Below are 20,343 nucleotides of genomic sequence, written 5' to 3'. Positions count from 1 at the left end.
TAACAGGTTCTCAGGAAGATACTTCACAGTACACACAAAAAACATTAATTCTCTATATTGATGACAAGACATACATAACATATTAAGTGGACATCTTGTAGTCAACTTCAGATGGATGTCTAGGACCAAAAAATAACCTTTCCATTGAGTAGTTAAAAATAATAATATGAGCAGTGTGAGAATTAGTATCTTTTATCTTCCTTTGTAAAATTCACAACGTGTTCCACTAATAACTACCTGTAGAGTAAAATTAATGAATTTAATAAGCATATATAAAAGCAAAAAAAGTTAACTTATATATCTATTTTAATTTTCAGTGCAAACTTAGGTAATAGTTTTCTGAATACATGTACAATAGTGTAAGAATTGTCTGCATAGAAAATAATTCTTATACAGCATCTGTCTATGTTGCACTGAAAATAACATATTTAGAGCTGGTCTGTTAAGAGATGGTGGCAATAGACTAATTAATTACATTCTCAAAGAAAACAAGCCACTATCATGTAATGGATTCTCAAAGATAAGGTAAGAATTCCTCTACTCTTAGAGATTATACTCTGTTGGAAGAAATTACGCCATATGTCCTGGTAACCGACACAAGCTCCTAGCACCAAACCTTGCACAGAGTAGTTACTCAACAAGTTATTGACTGAATGATAAGAAAATATGCTAATAATTGCATTAATTGGTCTATTAATTGCCATTTCATAATTCTAATTCATAGTAAAGTGTTCATAAAGCCAGATTGACAAGCACTCTGAGCTACATGAATCCAACAGAGTTGGCTGAATCATCAAATTACAAATTATGTTTGCTATACTTTTAGTGTTTTCATATATTTTGTTTAGTCACAAGTCTCCAAAAGGATGGTAATTCTTAATAAAGGTAACTCAAAATAAAATCCAGAATATCGGATGAAGTAAAACACATGTAGGATAACAGCATTTACTGTATCACCTAAACAACATGTAAACTATGCTAAAATTGTGAAAAAAATTATCAGTAATTTTGACTTGGGATATGCTAGAAGGTGGCAGAATATGAAACAAGGACTTCATAAAATAATGTACACTCAGAATATTTTACTTTAATGATTACAAATAAAGATACGTGCTTTAAAAAATGAAACACAGTAATAAGTTTTTTTCAGTTTTTTCTTCCACTATAGACAGCTCTGGTGAGTTATTAATATTTTATTTCTGACACTAAGAAAAATCTAGTTCTATATGGCTACAGAAATTAAAAAGAAAGACCCAATTAGAGACAAATGCTCCAAGCCAATACAAACTGAGCCAGTCCAGTCCTGTCCAGTCCAGTCCTCTACTCAGGGGACCTGTGGGCAGAGGACGGACCAGCTTTGTGGCAACACTGCAGTGAACCTGTGCAGCATGTGCCTCATGCAGACGCATGAACAGAAAACGCCGAAGATATATTTTTTAATTTGATTCTATAAAATATAAATCTTTCTCCTCTAGGGAAAAAAAAACACATGAGAAAATGGAATTTTCAAATAGAAATATAAGATGTAACGTGACATATCAGGAAAGGTAGGGGTTTTGACACTACTCTTCCCTCCTACAAGTGATTGGTGACATGAGTTAGTAGTGCTGATGTGCTACGAGTGGGTCACAAATGTGACGTGACAAGCTGACGATGGTTGCAAAATTTAAATCTAGTAAATTTATAGGTGACAACAGCAACACAACTTTGTAAACTGGAAAGCAGACGGATGACTTTGCAGGCTTGAAAAAGCTGAATCTGAAGCTAACAGTAACGAAAGCTGAGACCCAACCAAATTTACCCTGAAAAATCCTCAAAAGCCTCAGGAATCTCTGGAAGTGGGAATAAAGATGAAGGGGCTAAAATAAGAAACACTGGATGAACCTTTTGGCATCTGACCTCTCCTACCACCTGGGCAGAAGTCTAAGATTTCATTTCCTGGAGAGGATAAAACATAGGTCTCTAGCTGTCTGGCAAAAAAAAACAAAAATTTTTTAAAAAGTGAAAAAAAAATCTAAATGTGTATTTGAATTCTATTAGAATTTTTAACTCTAGCATTTCTATGTTGGGTAACTATCACTTTATGAGGAACAAGAGAGAACTGTGTGCATATATATACATATATAAATATAAATATATATATATGTATACACAAATATATATATATATATATATATATATATGTATATACATATGAAATAAACATCCCATAGCCTTCCTGTTGAACTCTGCTAGTTCATTTGAGTATTACTTTTACCATCAATGGACTTTTATGTGTATATTAATAATTTTTCTTCAGATGACCAGAATTCAAACAATTCTTAAAGTAATACTTATTATTATTTTTTTTTTAATCTTACAGATTTTCCACTCTTCCGTTTACAAATGTAATGTTGAAAATTCTTTTGGTAATGAGTATGGATTTTGAGTCCATTCACACATTTTCATATCAAGTATTCTTAAAATACTTCAATTTAATTTGTTCTCCTTTTTCATGTTTTTACAAACAGGGTAGGCACATATGATTCTTACTTTTATTATAATTATTATTATTTGGGATTAGGCATTGCTACATAGAAATATCTGATGACTCTGATTCTTGATGAAATTCCATAAAGTGATTGTTTTATCATTTAGAAAGTTTTTTTCCCCTTGAAAACAAATAACGGAAAATATTTAAATCAATACATTAAAGGATACTTCTGGTCTGAATGGCTTCAATGGATACATTTTTCAAATTATTTTTATCTCACATGATAGTCATAGTTTATAAAATTTTGAGAACTTCAAATTAATATTTCATTATTTCCTATACTGCTTATCCTAGGCCAATTTTTTTTCTTTTTTCATGAGTTTGTTGTTGTTTTTTTGTTTAGTTTCACATATGAGTGAGATCATATAGTATTTGTCTTTCTCTGTCTGACTTATTTCACTTAGCATAATGCCTTCAAGGTCAATCCACATTGACGTAAGTGGTAGGATTTCCTCATTTTTATGGCTAAATAATATTCCACTATACATATTCCAGCACATATACACACACACACACACACACACACACACACACACACACACACACAACTGCACACAACTTCTTTATCCATTCATCCATTGATGAACACTTAGGTTGTTTCCGTGACTTGATTATTGTAAATAATGCTGCTTGAATATAGGGGTGTAACTATCTTTTCAAGTCAGTGTTTTTGTTTCCTTTAGATGTATTCCTGAAAGTGAAGTTGCTGGAGCATATGGTAGTCTATTTTTAATTCTTCGAGGCTCCTCCATACTGTTTTCCATAGCGGCTGTACCTGTACCAAATTTATAATCTGACCAACAGTGCACAAGGGTTCCCTTTTCTCCACATGCTGTCCTAGGCCAATTTTTAAACCTTTTTTGTTTCAATTTGTTTACAACATTCTTAAGAATGCAGAGGATCTAATCTTTGCAATATAGTTCTAAAGTAACATGAGCCTAATAGCCCATACATATTTCTATTTAAATATTAATTCACACATTCAACATATTTATTAATTACTATGGGCCATAGTTTGGGACACATCAGTGAACAAAACAGAAAACCCTGCCCTCAGAGAGCTTACATTTAAGTGTATTAACAATGAATAAATACATAAATTAAGCAATATATTAGGAATTGATGTAGGTTATGGAACAAAAGGAAAAACTAGAACAGGATAATGAGGTTGGGAATATGGGACTAGGGGGACAGGTTGAAGCGTTTTTGAGATTGATTACAATAATGTGAGACGGAGCTAAAGAAGGTGGACAAGTTTGTGCTATTAATAGCTAAAGTATCTCACCACACTGTAGATATGCTTCTTTTATTAACCTGCATAAAAACTGTTATTGCAACGTTTAAAACCAATGGATCAACGAAAACAGAAAACAGACCTATTTTTAAAAAAATATTAAGACTTACTGAATGCACTAACAAGTCAAGTGGCATAGAAAAATAGCAAATCCAAAAGATTATTAAATAAAAAACACTTATACTGTGTAGTGGTGACTGCACAATCATTAGTAAGTACATTTTGATAACAGTTCTAGATAGAATCCCTAAAGAGGAATCTTAGCATAATGCTATTTGTTTCATAAAGAGGCACTAAAACAAACTACTTGTAATGAAATACTCAACTTGGTATATTTCTACTTGAAAAGAAAAAAATGACACTAAGGAACGAACTGCGTAAGTCTTCACTGATGTCACAGATGCACCAACTGAAAGGGGTCAAGGCTTTGTAACAAGAGTTCATTCTAAAATCCTAAGTTACATATCTCTTCATTCAATTCACAGATCTACATTCTGTATTAAACAATGCTATCAAAATAAAATCCAAGCTGCTGGGGTCAGGCCTGGTTTCAGTTTTATAAGAAGAAATACCACTGTAATACAACATCACTGTTAGGTTAAATATAATGTATTATGAAAAAGGTTTATGGATTCAAAGCAGAAATACACCTTGAAAAAATTATGTTTAAAACCAGTTAATTGGTGATATTTGACAGTGTTATGATCTGAATACTGAAGTAGAATAGTTATCACTAGTGGAATGTAGGCATCATTTAAGAATACTTGATAAGAAAATGTGTGGATTCAAAATCCATACTCATTATCAAGAATTTTCAAAATTACATTTCTAAATGAAAGAGTGGAAAATCTGTAAGATTTTAAAAGTTTTATGTACAATGAAAATAATTGTGCAAATTTTGGTTATCAGAGGGAAAAATAGTTTCATTGACTAGAAAATCTTATTTAGGAACTGAACACAGCTACTTCAAGCATAAAGTCATAAATTTTCAGTATTTACTGCTTTAATGCTTTGCTTTTATTTTCCTTATCAATAATATAAACCGAAAAAACATATGTTAAATGTTTTCATTTACTTTCATATAGATACTCTCTGGCCCCCTTAACTTATGCTTGGGTGCCAATGATTCCATTGTCCATGTGCAACATGTCATGGAAAAGGTTTGGGAAGCAATAGCATAGTTTATATAGTAGACAGTTTCCCCAAGTTGGAGATCTTATAAATGGGGTAAGTAAATAAGTAAAACAAAATACAGAAACATTAGTTGAGGGATACACTTACCTCTAAACTAAAATCTGAGATCTCATGGGACTAGTAAAATCTTTAAAAACACACTATAACCCTTTGATCAAAACTCATCATAGATTTCCAAAATGCATATAAAATGTGTTTTTTCTCTATAGAATATGGTTACAATTTTGACTTAATTATTTTCTTATACTGTAATTTAACCAAGAAATTCTTTCTAACAAAGCAAAAAAAAAATATGCATTCAGTAGTTCTCTTTTCACACGTAGAATTTTGTAATTTACTAAATAACAAGTTTAAAATTTAATAATATATCTACTATCATTAATCTTTCATTCAGTTACCATTAGGTAAGACTCCAAGTATTTGAGAAAATGTCTAATCTATATCTTCAAAGAAAATCAGTCAAAAGCATTCAGGTAGAAAATGGATATAAATTAATACAGAGTCCTCTACAAATAAAATAATAAGATCCCAATGAATTTAAAGAGGATTTGCCTTAAAATGTAAAACACTCCTTTAAAAAAAGACTAAAGAGTCTTACAGAAATATGTAGTCTTGGCAACCAAAGGAAAGCAGAGGTCAGAAGCCTGGAGAACTGCTGAAGAAATCGGAATGTTTTCTCTTTGTTCCCCAACATTATCATGAACAAAGAAGATACAAACCAGTCATAGCCAGCATAACTCCCCTGCAGGCAGATTGAAAAGCACAGTTAAGGAAATTTTACAATATTTTATCTTATAAAATGAAATATTGGCAACTCCATAAATATTCATTTCCGGGCTCTGCATGAGGAAAAATGTAGTAATTATACTTAGTCCTCATTTTGTCTTTAACCAATTTACAAGCTATTGATATAGAACTAAATATTAGTAATAAAAAAGTTACACAGTAACTGTTTTAATGTAATATTTGCTTAACTGTCTATTGGAGGCCAATGGCACTAACAACTAGAGGAAAAATTATCTGCTTTATAGAAACATACTTGTTCAAATCATTAACATGATAGTACCATCCTTTGTCTAGTTCAGATTATCTGCTAAATTACTAACATAGAAGTATTTTTAAAAATCCATACATTTTTAGACTCAATAATGCAGTTTGTACACATTTTTTAAGTCAAATCCTAGTTCTGATACCAATTCAAATAAAATAATAGACATTTTATTTTTATTCTAGAATATTACTGCATCAGAATATTCTTTTTCTAGATTAACTAAATCTATTTTCAAAACTTCCTTATATGTCTGAAAATATATTCAAATATTTTAATAACGTTATTCAGTTTACTATTCAATAAGATCGAATTTAATAACTACTACTCAATAAACTGCTTATTTAAAATACAGAATAAATACTATAAAGACATATCATAACAAATAAATCACTAATATCATTTAAGTTAAAGTATCATTTTACTACAAAAGTGTTAAGGTACCCCCATCAAAGAATTATGAAAAACATATGAGGAATGTCAAAAAGGATATGAAGAGAAGATTTTACGGGAGATTGCTGCTGTTTCAGGAATCTCTCACAGTGCTTTAAAACCCAGCTAAGATCGTTTTCTGCACCATCTTTTAACAGGTTGAGGAACTTGCCATACCTACATTAAAAACACACAAAACATACAAAATGGAAAACATCAGGCCCTGTATTGTAAATTGATTTTATGAAATCCATCAAAGTATAGTCCTCTTAAAATCCCAAGGTTCTAAGTTTTCAAATTTCTCCTTTCGTCAAACTACGCTACATAGAGCACTTAGGAAAAATTAAAACTCAATATAATTATTGATAATTATGATATTTCTAGCGGTATTCATCTGGTAAACCCTGGTAATTTTAAAGGAAAATAAAACAGTAATGAGAGAAGACATTGTAGATACCGTAGATCCACAAGTAGAATATAAACATTTTTCTCCTGAACTTAATCTAAAATAAGGGATGGTTGCAGGTTAGATTGACAGACTGTTACATCTAGAAGCAATTTTAGAGTTCATCTAGTTCAAAGATTCTAAAAGGGGATGGTACTTCCCCTGAGGCCAACAGGGAAAGTTATGGGGGCTTTTTTACTCTCATAGTAACTGGGGGCACTACTGGTATATGGTGAGTGAGGGCAAGGAGGTTAGATACGGGACAGTCTCATACAATAATAACTTCAAATGCCCCACCTGTTATTTGCGTGGATGAAAAAGCTACTCATAATGATCTGAGACTAATTCTGTTTTATATAAAATCATAAAATGTTCTTCCTATATTTTTTATACACACTGAATGCAATTATGTGTAAATCAGGGAAATATAGTACTTTGTTTTGTTTGAAGCCTTACTGAGACTTGTTCACCACTGTGGAAAGTTACATTGCCAGTGGCAACTCTCTTATAGTATTTGAAGCACCAAAATAAAATGAGTCTCTATTTGTAGCTGCCAAAGTCACGATGACTTTATATGAAGGCCAGCTATGTCTTACATGCTAGTTGTCCACAAACATTTATTTTTATTTTTTTAATTAAAGTTTATTGGGATGACAATGGTTAGTAAAATTACATAGGTTTCAAGTGTGCAATTATGTAATACATCAGCTGTATATCACATTGTGTATTCACCACCCAGAGTCAGTCACAAACAGTTCATTATAAATCATTTTCCATTTATTTCTTACTAAAACATTATATTGAATTAAAAAAAAACAACCTGTGACTAGCCTGCTTATATTATCTATGGATACCATTTCAGACTAGAAATAGGACATTTAAAATAAAAAGCATGTACACAGTCACAAAACACAATCACTGCATTATATGCCCTATGTGATAAAGGTGGACAAGCAAGAATTAGGACCATAGTTTTTATTATAATGCTATGAATTTATAAAAATACTCAGTCTTTTTAACATCTCATGTTATCTTTTTAAAACTTGATTCTGATTCTTTAGAAAGGGATTATCAAGGACCCCATTTAAAGAGCAAGAATGGTGGTGGTGGTGGTGGTGGTGGGCGGGGTGTTGAGGACACAATCCTTAACTCCCAGTCTGCTGTTTAGCTTGTCCATTCCTTTTGAAAATTGCAATTTGAGCACTAAAAATTCAAACTACAGTAACTGGTTTATTCATTTAAACTTCTACATCTATTCTTATGGTACTTTTGTGCACATCACCGCAGTTTGATAATTTAATTGTATTTTAGAAAATGGCATGATTGTGCTACCAATGTGCTGATTTTTTCAATGCTATTTTTTTGGGGGGAAGAAAACCTGTTAGTCATAGTAGTTTAAATACACTGAAATTATACTCTGAAATAATAATGAACCATACTGATTTACCTGCAGAGGTAATTTAATCATGTGCCAATGTCCTCAAAATAAAATTATTCTTTTCTGAATGACAAACTCTACATTTGAAATATACAAATTAGTTGGTTGTTAAATACTATTAAGCACATATCAGGTATACCTGACAGTCATTTTAATGCCAAGTTGCTGCACAGATGAAAGATTTTCATTCTTCACATTTGCATCAGCAGCTAAAAACAATAGAAAACGGGATTTAAAAATGTATAAAAGTCTGCATAATAATCACATTTTAACTGAAAATTGATGAAAGCAATATTTTTACATATTTGAATGTGAATTTTTGAAGACACTGGTGAATTTGTTCTTTTAAGAGCTTTCAGTTATATTGTCAAAGGAATTATATAATAGGAAACTTTTTACAAATAACTTTTCTCCTATAAAAAGCTTTTAAAAGCATATTAAACACAAAACAATTAATCATAGTTTTAAAGCAATAGAGTTTTGCTTGGCTCTCAGAACACAAAGGCTGTGCACCCCAAAACTGTCAGGAATATTGTACTTTTGTTAATCAATGCATATACAAGATTTTGAATGACATATATTATAACTACTGCTGTGTACTTCTTAAAGATTTAAACATGTGTGTCAAGAAGGAATAATCAGTATTCTACTTATAATGTACAACAGTGTATGGGGGGGGGGAGAGTGAACAAGTTTCTTCCTGCAGGTGGATTTTCTCAGTGAGATAGGAATTGTGATCATCTACCGAAAGAGAAGAAGAGATTGTAAGGTACAGAGGACTATAGAAGAGCTTGAAAGTCTGATTAGTCCTTGAGAACACTGGATGACCAAGCAAACGATAAGATTCAAAAGTATCGCTAGGTAGCACTGAAGTCTAGCTGAAACTTTCAATTTGGGGCTGAAGAAATGATAGCATGCACAGCACACACAATATTAAAGGAGTTGGCCAAAATCACCGTTATTTAGTGATTGAGAGGACCAAAAGCTGGGTTTTCTGAATCCCATACCACAAGTTCTCTTTGCCTCCCATTACACACTGGTGCATCCCATACTATCAACATAACCTACTAAATTCATGGACTCAGTCATTCCTTTTAATAAACCTTTCTGATTAAGTGTGGTGTACTATGCCAGGAGCTATGAGGGATAAAAGATAAATCATACATCATGTCCTAAAAGAACTTCCCATGTAGTGTCAGAGATAAAATGTGTATATATATAGCTCTGATGTTTTAATGTGCTAAGAGGAATAGGAATCGTACAGATAAAATGTTATGTGAATTCAGCAGTGGGAAAGATTAGGAAGATGTGGCATTTAAACTGAACCTTAAAATATGGGTAGACTGGGGGTTGGGGGGTGGGACATGAGGGTAAGGGGGATCAAATATATGGCGATGGAAGGAGAACTGACTCTGGGTGGTGAACACACAATGGGGTTTATAGATGATGTAATACAGAATTGTACACCTGATATCTATGTAATTTTAGTAACAATTGTCACCCCAATAAATTTAAAAAATAAATTAAAAAAATATGGGTAGACTTGAGAAAGACAAGAACAAATTAAATATCACTGTTATCAAACATCTATTCTTTGGACCAGCAATAATTCATCTTTTAGAGCTCTTAGAGCTAAGGTAACCTATTTCTAGTTTGCCTAGGATGACTTTCATAGTTTTAGCACAGAAAGTTTCAGGCCTCAGAAATCTCTCACAGTCCCAGGCAAACCAGACTGCTTGGTCACCTGCCTAGAGTGGTAATTTCCTTAAAGAACAAGAGAGAGATAGAGATAGAGATAGAGAGATAGATAGAGATAGAGATAGAGATAGAGATAGAGATAGAGATAGAGATAGAGATAGAGATAGAGATAGAGAGAGAGAGAGAGAGAGAGAGAGAGAGATAGAGAGAGATAGAGATAGAGATAGAGATAGAGAGAGAGAGAGAGAGAGAGAGAGAGAGAGAGAGAGAGAGAGAAATTGTGCTTTACATATCAAACGCGAAGCAAGGTACAGATGGAAACAGATATGGACTTAGAACTACTTTTTTTATATTGAAATCAAGTAACAGATGGATGATATGACACGATTCCCTGGAGTCACTATGAGAAGCATTAAAAAAATAAGTTGTTGAAAAAAATTCAATCAATGACACCTGTAGGATCCTATTCCCCTACTTACTTAACAATGCCTAATTCAATCTTATCCTGAATATTAAACCAACTATTTGAAATAACCAATCATTTTAATTATAAATATAATACTCTTAAAACAAAATGAGTTGAACAATTTACTTAATATTGACTGAAATCACTCATTCTGCTGATGCATTCTGTTCTATTTTGTTTGCAAAGCCAGCACATAGAGCACCGGTAGAAGAAATTAAATCCATTCTGCCTGCCACTTAGAATAACGAGGTGGAAAAAAATAAATTTTCAGAAGAGTAAAGAGTTTCTCCCACGGAGGACAAATCCATACTGAGAAACAGTTACTGCTTGGCTGTTCACTGACTCTCCTGAAGCCTTTGTGTATCTGCTGCAAAGTCAGAAAACTCTCAATCAGCCAAAGAAATCAAATAACCAGTACACTTTCTCCTACCTCCTTCCTTCCCCAAAGTCAATCTGCAGTTTCTGTTGCTTCCTTTTTAACATGTGGTTGTATCTATCCATTTTATTCAGTTTTTACCAACACAAAATTCAATTTCTTGTGTCCAAGCTACTGTAAGAGTCTCAGTCTCTTGGGGCCAGCCCGCTGGCTCAGGCGGTTAGAGCTCCATGCTCCTAACTCCGAAAGCTGCCAGTTCGATTCCCACATGGGCCAGTGGGCTCTCAACTACAAGGTTGCCGTTCAGTTCCTCGAGTCCTGCAAGGGATGGTGGGCAGCGCCCCCTGCAACTAAAATTGAACACAGCACCTTGAGCTGAGCTGCTGCTGAGCTCCTGAATGGCTCAGTTGGTTGGAGCGCATCCTCTCAACCACAAGGTTGCAGGTTCGACTCCTGCAAGGGATGGTGGGCTGCGCCCCCTGCAACTAGCAACGGCAACTGGACCTGGAGCTGAGCTGCGCCCTCCGCAACTAAGACTGAAAGGACAACAACTTGACTTGGAAAAAAAGGCCTGGAAGTACACACTGTTCCCCAATAAAGTCCTGTTCCCCTTCCCCAATGAAAAAAAAAAAAAGTCTCAGTCTCTTAAATGGCAGTCAGAGTTCTTTGGGGAAAAAGTATTTCTCTTTCCATGTCTTTAATTATGCAATTATGCTTGCCTACAGGGGTTTTCCCCTCTCCCATTTCTTTCCTCTGTAATAGCCCAGGAGACAATGGCAATGCACAGGAAGCTGTGCAGTTCCTGCTTTCTCCTCTAATCTTCCATTATGGCACTCATCAACAATAATCACTCTTTCCACTAAACACCTCTGGGCACTCACAACAAAACCCCTCTGGATGATAACCCAATTCAAAAAGCATATTTAAAGACTATAGCATATTACCTGAAACAAAGTAGCCAGCTGAAAAATGTCAGTTTCCCCTCATTTCTTTATTTTCTATTTTACTATATGCTACAATTTACTTCCTTCATCATCTTAGGTGCATGCCTATTTCCTGTCCTTAAGGAGAGGGTCATTCATATAATATACCTACTTGCAATTGTAGAGCATATTCACAAACATACTCCATGAATGTCAGACAGAAAAGACCATATTTGCTGAATACCCAGAGAAAGTAGAAAAGGTGTTTAACTGTATGTATTAAGTTTAAAAATATTTTAATAGTCAAAAGGTGAAACAACACAATCACTTTTGATATTTTTTCCAATCTTTTGATTAACAACATAAAGAGAAAAGGGATAAAATTTAAATATTTACTACTTTAAAAGGAGGACTTAATTTATCGTTTCAAAGAAGCCCTAAAGTAGTAGAAATACCCAACTTGTTTCAGGGAATTGAGCCAACAAAATGTTAGTCTGTTAAAATTTAGAAAGATACCTGTATGATTTATAAACTACAAATATGCAGAACTTTCTCAATTTGTTCTTTCCTCTTTCTTTAAGAGGATAAACATCCAAACTAATTTGATTTTTCCAGATTTGCAAATTTTATAATGGATGGAAATCCTGAGGGAGCTAACAGATGGATGATGATGTTATTCTAATTTCAGATACCTTAGGGTTTAGCAAGCTGTCATTTTTAAAAAGACAATCAATTTCTCATTTCAGGAAACATGAAAAAACATTGAATATATCTATCCAGCATTTGCTTTGAAAATCTTTTATTTCAAGACACTTTTTTAAGAAATTTATTTAAAGTAAATAAAGTGAAAGTTGGAAATAGCAAACCATTGTTCCACCAGCCAAAAAAGTAAATGATAAAGGATGATGGTATCTAAAGCCCTGGGAAGAAAACAATACTACCAACAAGTGTAACATATAATAAGAAATATTAAACAGTCAACAAGTAGATACCTTGTTTTGGGTTATACTCTAAAATTCCAGGGGATAATTGTTCAACTAGAGGCTTTAAAGAATTTAAATTCACGTGCAGTGTTTATCCGCCTAGATACCACATTAAAAAAAACACAATATGTGAGCTCCCCCTCAGCATAATTCAGAAGTATAACAGAGGGCAGTAAATATGTGCACACTGAGCAATCAGGTTGCTGAGTATTTAGATAAAGCATGCAACATAATGTTAATTTTACATTATCTGCAGAATATACAATCCAACAGAAAAATGTGCCAAGGAGAGCTGTAGAAATTGGAGATAATTATGCTAAAGACTGACGAGACACCCACTCTCACCATGCAAATCTCCATGATTATCACTTCTCTTACTGATTTCCTCTCTTTTTCATAGAGTTGATCGTTAATACCTGTATATTTTCCACATACATTTTCAGGTTCATTCACAAAGTCATAATTTTCTTCACAAACGCTTTTCTTCAAAATTATCTTCACAATTTGTTTTCTTTCCTCTTTACCTCAATTTCCGGATTTTCAATGTAATGATTATGCCTCCTTCAGAGAGTAGTTATGGTATTTACTTGTACAATGCACATCAAGTACCTCAGCACACTGTTCAACTCACAAGAAGTGCTCAACAGATGTCAATTCCCTTCACCTACCTAACTTCTGATTCATGCTACCTTGTATTTTCCTCTCATTTCTTTGTTTCATTTTCTTATGTTCTCTTTTATCCCTTTCCCAAATCTACATTATATGTCACTATCTGTAAATAATTAAGTATATGTTCATATGTGTACTCTGTAAATATCAATATATTTAGAATCATTATACAAATGTATTGGGGTTAACATACATGTTTATTTAACAATATGCATATTTAATCCAATTAAAAACATATCAAATGCTACATTAAAGATACAAAGGAGTGTGAGACCTAGCAGAATAATTTAAATTAATCACATACAATATAATGAATATTAAAATGGGAAAGTGAATGCAATAGGAGTACAGAAGAGGGATTTCTGCTTAAGAGGATGAAAGAAGGTGACATACTAGCTGCAACCTTACAGTTGAGTTAGACATTATCATATGTCCAGACAAATCATATGTCCTGGGGAAGAAAAAGTTTGTCCAGAAAGAACAGTAAGAGCAAAGGTTCAGTGACATGAAAGCACAGAATGTGCTTGGGATAGAAAGACAGGCTGGGCCAGATGGGAAACATACAATTTTTATGGGGCTATGACATATAGTGTCTAACTTGGATGAGTAACATATATGAATGATGGTTTCTGTAGCACAGAAGTCATGTCAAACTGAGGAGGAAAAAAATGCAATATCCCTTGATGATCTATTATCATGAGTCTATATCTAGCTCTCTGCTTTTTCCACCATCTCTCTGTTCACCAACTCCCAAGTACTGGATATTCACATTTGCCAAATTTCAGTTCTGCACTGTACTTCATCCTTTATATAGTTACAAAAATAATCTCCCTGAGGTACATATGAATCAAGTAAAGCTTCTGCTCAGAAATCTTAAATGATTTACACTATTGCATATTAAAATTAAGATAAACTGATTGACACAGTATATATATAAAGCCTCCCTCCTTCATTCTTTTATCCATTCTTTTATTTGTCCAACATATATTGACACTTATTCTAAGTGCAGAGGATACAAACAATAGGCAAAACATAGAAATTACCCCTACTGCAGTTTACATCAACGTGAAGAAGTAGATATTAAGTCAGAATATGAGAATGATATGCCAAAGAAACGCAAATTGGTTTTTACACACTAAGCTGATGATTTAATAATTTGTATTTTGGCTAAATTCCACATTCAAATATCCAGCATGTACAAAGCATGTTTAGCTAAACGTGTAGCAAGTATTCAAAAAGTAACATAAAAACAAGCTCCTAAATCTCCTTCTGCAAACCTGTTCCTCTCTCATTCTTCTCCATCACAATGTATGACAATCCCATCCTTCCAGTGGCTCAAATCAATACCTTCGTCTTCTTTGATTCCCCCCCTTTCTCATACCCATATTCAATCTGTTACCTAATTCTGTTGGTCCTGTCTTCAAAATGTACCCAGAATCCAAGTACTTCTCATCATCTCCACTTACATCCTCATCCAAGCCATTACCAGTTTCATCTGGATCTTTTCCTAACTTGTCTCCCAGCTTTAATCCTTTGTTCTCCTGAAGTCTTTTCTCAGTACAGCACCCATAGTAATATTTTAAAAATATAAATCAGAGCACGTTACTCAAAAGTTCAAGACCCTGCAATAACTTTCAAAATCCTCTCCTGACTTCCACACCAACAATTCCCCCTCCCCCTAACTTCTTTTGAGCCATATTAGTCTCCTTCCTTGTCACTTGCTGAAAGTCCCTCCCCCTGAAAATATCCATATATCTTGCTCCCGCTTCTGCTGGTCTAAACTCTATTTAATATTGTAATCCTCACCCCAAACTAAGCACTCCCTTGCTCCTTTCCCTGTTGTATATTTCTCATTTACTTAATACCATTTGACATACTGCATCTTTTACTTATATTTTGCCTCTCTTCCCACTAGAAGGTATACCCTATGAAGGCATGATTTTTCCCTCTCCTTTGTTTAATGCTGTGTCTGAATACTTAGAGAAGTTCTATTACATAAAAGAGGACAGTATCTATTTGTTAAGGTAATGAATGTGTGTGGGGTGAGGGACAGAAGGGTAAATTGGCAGTGATAATAGTTCTGTGTTCCTGAAAATTAAATGAGGCCTAGAAAGGGACGATGCTAGAGAGGACGAAAGGGAAGACTAATATAAGGCCTTGGTTATCACCATAAGAAACTTAGATTTTATGCAGTGGTCAATGGTGAGCTTCTAAGGGGTAGAGAAATGAGTGGGTCAGATTTGCGCTTTGAAGGTCACTCTGAAAGCAGCATAAAGAATACCTGTGAAAAGAAATCAGACTCTAGTAAGAGACCCCAGGTGAAGAGGCTGCCGTAATTCCCTAGGCAAGAAGTAATGGTGGCCTGAACTAACGAAGAGTGGAAACCAATATAAGTACATACATTTGAGCTACATTAAGAACACAGAATTAACACGGTTTGGGGATTGGGAGGGACATGTGGACTTAAGAGTGTTGATCCTTCTGTGGTTTATGGCTTAGATGGACAATAGATGACTGTATTCCCCACCAAAATACACACAGTAGGAGGAGGATTGTGTATCACATAAGGTCTGATGAAGTGAGGGCCCTGTTGAACATTTAGAGTTTGAGAGTTTCTGTAACACAGTAGGTGAGGTTTACCTACTAAGCAGATGGAAATACGAAAATAAAGCTTATAGTAGATCTATGAGTAAAAGATGTAAATTTAGAAATCATCAATATCTGAGGTATGTGAAATACTACGAGCAGATGAGATCACTAGGGGATAGTGGGTAAAATCGGAAAAGTGGAAGACATTGGAATACATTGCGTTAAGGAAAAACAACTTTTAATGGGTTAAAAAAAAAAGGGAGATCAAAAACAAGTTAGAAGTTACAAGGAAACCCAGACATTTGCACAGAAGAAACTGAAAGATATCTGGAATGTATATGGCACCAAGTGAGAGATTTTGAGGATGAGAAACCTTGGGCACATTTGTAATCTAATTACACATCTCTAACAAATATTACTTGTACATTAAATACTTTTCAAAATTCAAAATGTTAAAAAGGTACCTGTATATTCCACTGAGGGGAAGTAGCATTCCGATGGGCTTCCAGAGAGATGAAGCACAAATTTTTCAAGTAACTCTGCTAAAGCTGCAATAAACAAGAGAATAATTAGAATATTAAAGGTCAAGAGTAATACGTTATAACACATCTCTAAACCACCGAACAGTAGATAAAAGTCATCTGAACTTCTCCAGTTACGCTTATAAGTGAGTCCAATTCAAAATACATACCATTTTAATATTCCTAACAATGTTTCTGATTTAAATTAAACTTTAACTGCTTAACTGAGAACCTACGAATGTAAACCTAGAAAAGAATAATTTGTTATGTTTAGATCCTCTAAGGATTACTTCAGAATTTTCAAAATGATTTCAAACAGAAAGAATATCATCATTAATTAGACTATAATATCTTATCATAATTATTCACACATACAGAAAAAAAAAAGCGTGAACTCCAAGACCAGGATCAACGCAGAGCTCATGTCCTTTTCAAAACCAGTACATATTATGCATTTTAAAAATTTTGCTTTAATGGTATCTGTTCAAGGCACTGGATCAAAAGTAAGTTTGCCAGGGGATGGGGGGAAAGAAGGGATGAGAAGGTAGACAGAGCACAGGATTTTTAGGGCAATAAAGGTCTTCAGTGCACCAAAAATTCCATTATATACAACTCAAGGAAATTAATTCATGTCACAAAAGACTTCTTAACTTCAAAAACAAATTAATTCTAGGATATTGTTATCCAGAAAATAAACTATAGAATATTGTTTTATCTTAAGTATGAGGTCTGACACTTATGTTTCCCAACTTGTTGCAACAATGTTGCTAATCTTTTTTGATATCAGAGGGATTATTCATCATTATGAATTTGTACCAACTGCACAAATAGTTAATCAAGTTTACTATTTGGAAGTGCTGAAAAGGCTGTGTGAAACATTAGACAACCTGAACTTTTCGCCAACAATTCATGGCTCTTGCATCACAACAATGCACCAGCACACACAGCATTGTCTGTGAGGGAGTTTTTAGCCAGTAAACAAATAACTGTATTGGAACACCCTCCCTACTCACCTGATCTGGCCCCCAATGGCTTCTTTCTTTACCAGAAGATAAAGGAAATATTGAAAGGAAGATATTTTGATGAATTCAGGACATCAAGGTTAATATGACAATAGCTCTGATGGCCATTCCAGAAAAAGAGTTACAAAATAGCTTTGAAGAGTGGATGAGGCACTGGCATCGGTGCATAGCTTCCTAAGGGGAGTACTTCGAAGGTGACCATAGTGATATTCAGCAATGAGGTGTGTGGCACTTTTTTTAGGATGAGTTTGCAAACTTAATTGTCAGACCTCATAAATCTTAAATGACAGACCTAGAATTCCTATAAATGGTTTGAAATTACAAATCTTTTCCTTTTAATTATATTTATTCCCCAGGGTGGGACTATGATATAGACTATAAAACCAAAATTTGTAATATTTATATACTGAAAAGGGGACAGGGGTTTCTGCTGAGGAAAAACTAAAGGCAGATTGGTCAGGGATACTTGGGTATTGACACTGCTTTCTCCCTTGGCATTGCCATCACAATAGCAGTTTCCAAAACAATGACTGCTCAATGTCTGTAAACATGCAAAACTTGTCCTGCATTCACTCTTTTCAATTTTTTTTTAATCTTTTATCACTGCTAGTCTGTCATCATATCACAAGAAAATTACACTAAGACTTTAATTTTTTCCCAATTAATTCATCCTTCCTGGAACCACCAGCTGTCTATTCCTTGAAAACTTGCTTATTCAAGAACTCATGGTTCTCTCCTCTCTCTACCCCCATGAAGTTAGAACTCTACTGATGGGTTTCAAACACTTTACAATCTTACAGCATCCAACCATATCTACTTTTCATATAAAATGCAATAAGCACAGTCAATTTTTATCAATGCTCTGAAGTAGATTATGTTCATTCTTTCCTCTATAATTTTTTTTTTAATCTTATTTTGGATAATTACAGATTCACAGGAAGTTTCAGAGATAGTACAGAGGTACACAACTTCTTTAATCCTTCATTTTAGGGTAGATCTGCTGATGACAAATTCTTCATCTGAGAATGTCTTGATTTCCTCAATAATCCTGAAGACTAAGTTCAATACATACAGAATTCAGGTTGACAGTTGTTTGCTTTCAGTACTTGAGTAATGTCATGTCACTTCCTCTGTGCTCCATCTTTTTTAGTGAGAAGTCCACTATTATTTGTATCGTTCATCCCCTGTAGGTAAGGTGTTCTTCCTTCCCTGCTTTCAAGATTTCTTTCTTTGTCATTACTTCTCAGAAGTTTGATTATATTGTGTCTTGGTATGGATATCTTTGGGTTTACCCTCTTTGGGATTCTTCAACCCACAGGTTTAGGTCTATTGCCAAATGTGGAAAGTTTTCAGCCATCATTTCTTCAAATTTATAATCCAACCCCTTTCCAGGACTCCAACGACACAAATGTTAGCTCTTTTGTTATGATTACACAGATCTCTGGGGCTCTATTAACTTTTGAGTCTGTTTTCTCTCTGCTGATATCTTCAAGTTCTCTGATTCTGCCTTCTGTCCCTTCCATTTGCTGCTGAACCCATACATTGAGCTTTTTATTCTGGTTATGGTATTTTTCAGTTCTAAAATTTCTTTTGAGGGTTTTCTTTATTTCTTAGATGACACATTCTATTTTTTAATTTGTTTTATGTGTGGAACAAATACATGTGCGAAGGGGAAGGAGAGGTTGCAGCCTAATTTTCAGTGGGTGGTAATGAGGGTGTAAGTTCTAACTCTTTAACTAGGTGTTCTCTGATACCATCCCAGCAGGAGGAGGCAGAGGTGCCAATTACTGCCAAGTAAGGGTGGATGTCCAGGCTTCACCCTAGGTCCTGCTGGCAGGATTTTCTGTGGCGTTTAGCTGGATTAAAGCAGTCATTTTCTACAAGTTTTCTGTCTTAGTAAACTAAACTTTTCCTGGTCTTTTCACTAGAGAGAGCAAGCTTTTACCTCCCTCTCCTCCCTCTGTTTCTTCATCTGTTGGCATTCTTAGTCTTTCAGTCTAGAATATCTGAGGCAAAAAGAAAACACAGGAATTCACCTCTGAGTTGTGCCTTGGCTCCTAAAATCCCTAGCCAGTCTGTACCTTCTATCTTCCAGAGACATTCTATGTTTTATATGTGATATCCAGAGATTTCCGCTGTACATAGTAGGAGGTATGGTAAGGGAAAGAACATCTATTCCATCTTTCAAAAGTAGAAGTCACCTTGTACTTTTTTCATGACAATTATTTTTCATGATAATTAAATTTGAGGATGAATGTAAGTTTCATCACATGAACTAGACCTTAGTTTCTTTATTCATAAAATGTAGATTATCTTATACATTTTCTGTAAAGAGTAACAGAGTTTGATGCAAGCTACTAGACCATTCTGTGCAGAGAGGTGTAGATATATTATTGAGAGTCGCTTGCAATCTAACGGTGAACACTGTACCAGGATAATGAATCATGGAGGTCAACACTTGTGGGAGCTGCCCCAAAATTCCAAATGGAACAGTTTTAATGGTAAAGTTCTACTTCTTTATCCTGTTTCATAGTCATGAATAATGGTAGAACAGGTGACTTTTCTCTTTTGTCTCATCACTATCCCTATTGAGAGGACAAGGAACTACATGTATAATAATTGTGTTTAAACTAAACATTGTACCAAGCTTCTGCTTTCTCAATTTGTTCTCTACCTTTTGTTTTTAGTATGTAAAAAATTCACTACTAGTCT

General features: G+C 34.2%; 1 protein-coding gene across 1 annotated transcript in view; it reads right to left on the bottom strand.

Annotated features, from left to right (window-relative positions):
• Positions 1-20,343, bottom strand: part of TBC1D32 (TBC1 domain family member 32) — a 182,894-nt gene that overhangs the window by 19,999 nt on the left and 142,552 nt on the right. The window contains exons 29-32 of the mRNA XM_088795491.1: positions 16,553-16,636; positions 8,524-8,593; positions 6,563-6,678; positions 5,620-5,774 (exon numbers count right to left, since the gene is read on the bottom strand). Coding sequence (XP_088651617.1) covers positions 5,620-5,774; positions 6,563-6,678; positions 8,524-8,593; positions 16,553-16,636 — 425 coding nt within the window. The remainder of the gene's footprint in view (positions 1-5,619; positions 5,775-6,562; positions 6,679-8,523; positions 8,594-16,552; positions 16,637-20,343) is intronic.

The sequence above is a fragment of the Rhinolophus sinicus genome, chromosome 2 (genome assembly GCF_057876585.1).
Source record: "Rhinolophus sinicus isolate RSI-liver-muscle chromosome 2, RSI-T2T, whole genome shotgun sequence".
NCBI lineage: Eukaryota > Metazoa > Chordata > Mammalia > Chiroptera > Rhinolophidae > Rhinolophus > Rhinolophus sinicus.
This window is presented reverse-complemented; position numbering and strand designations above follow the sequence as displayed.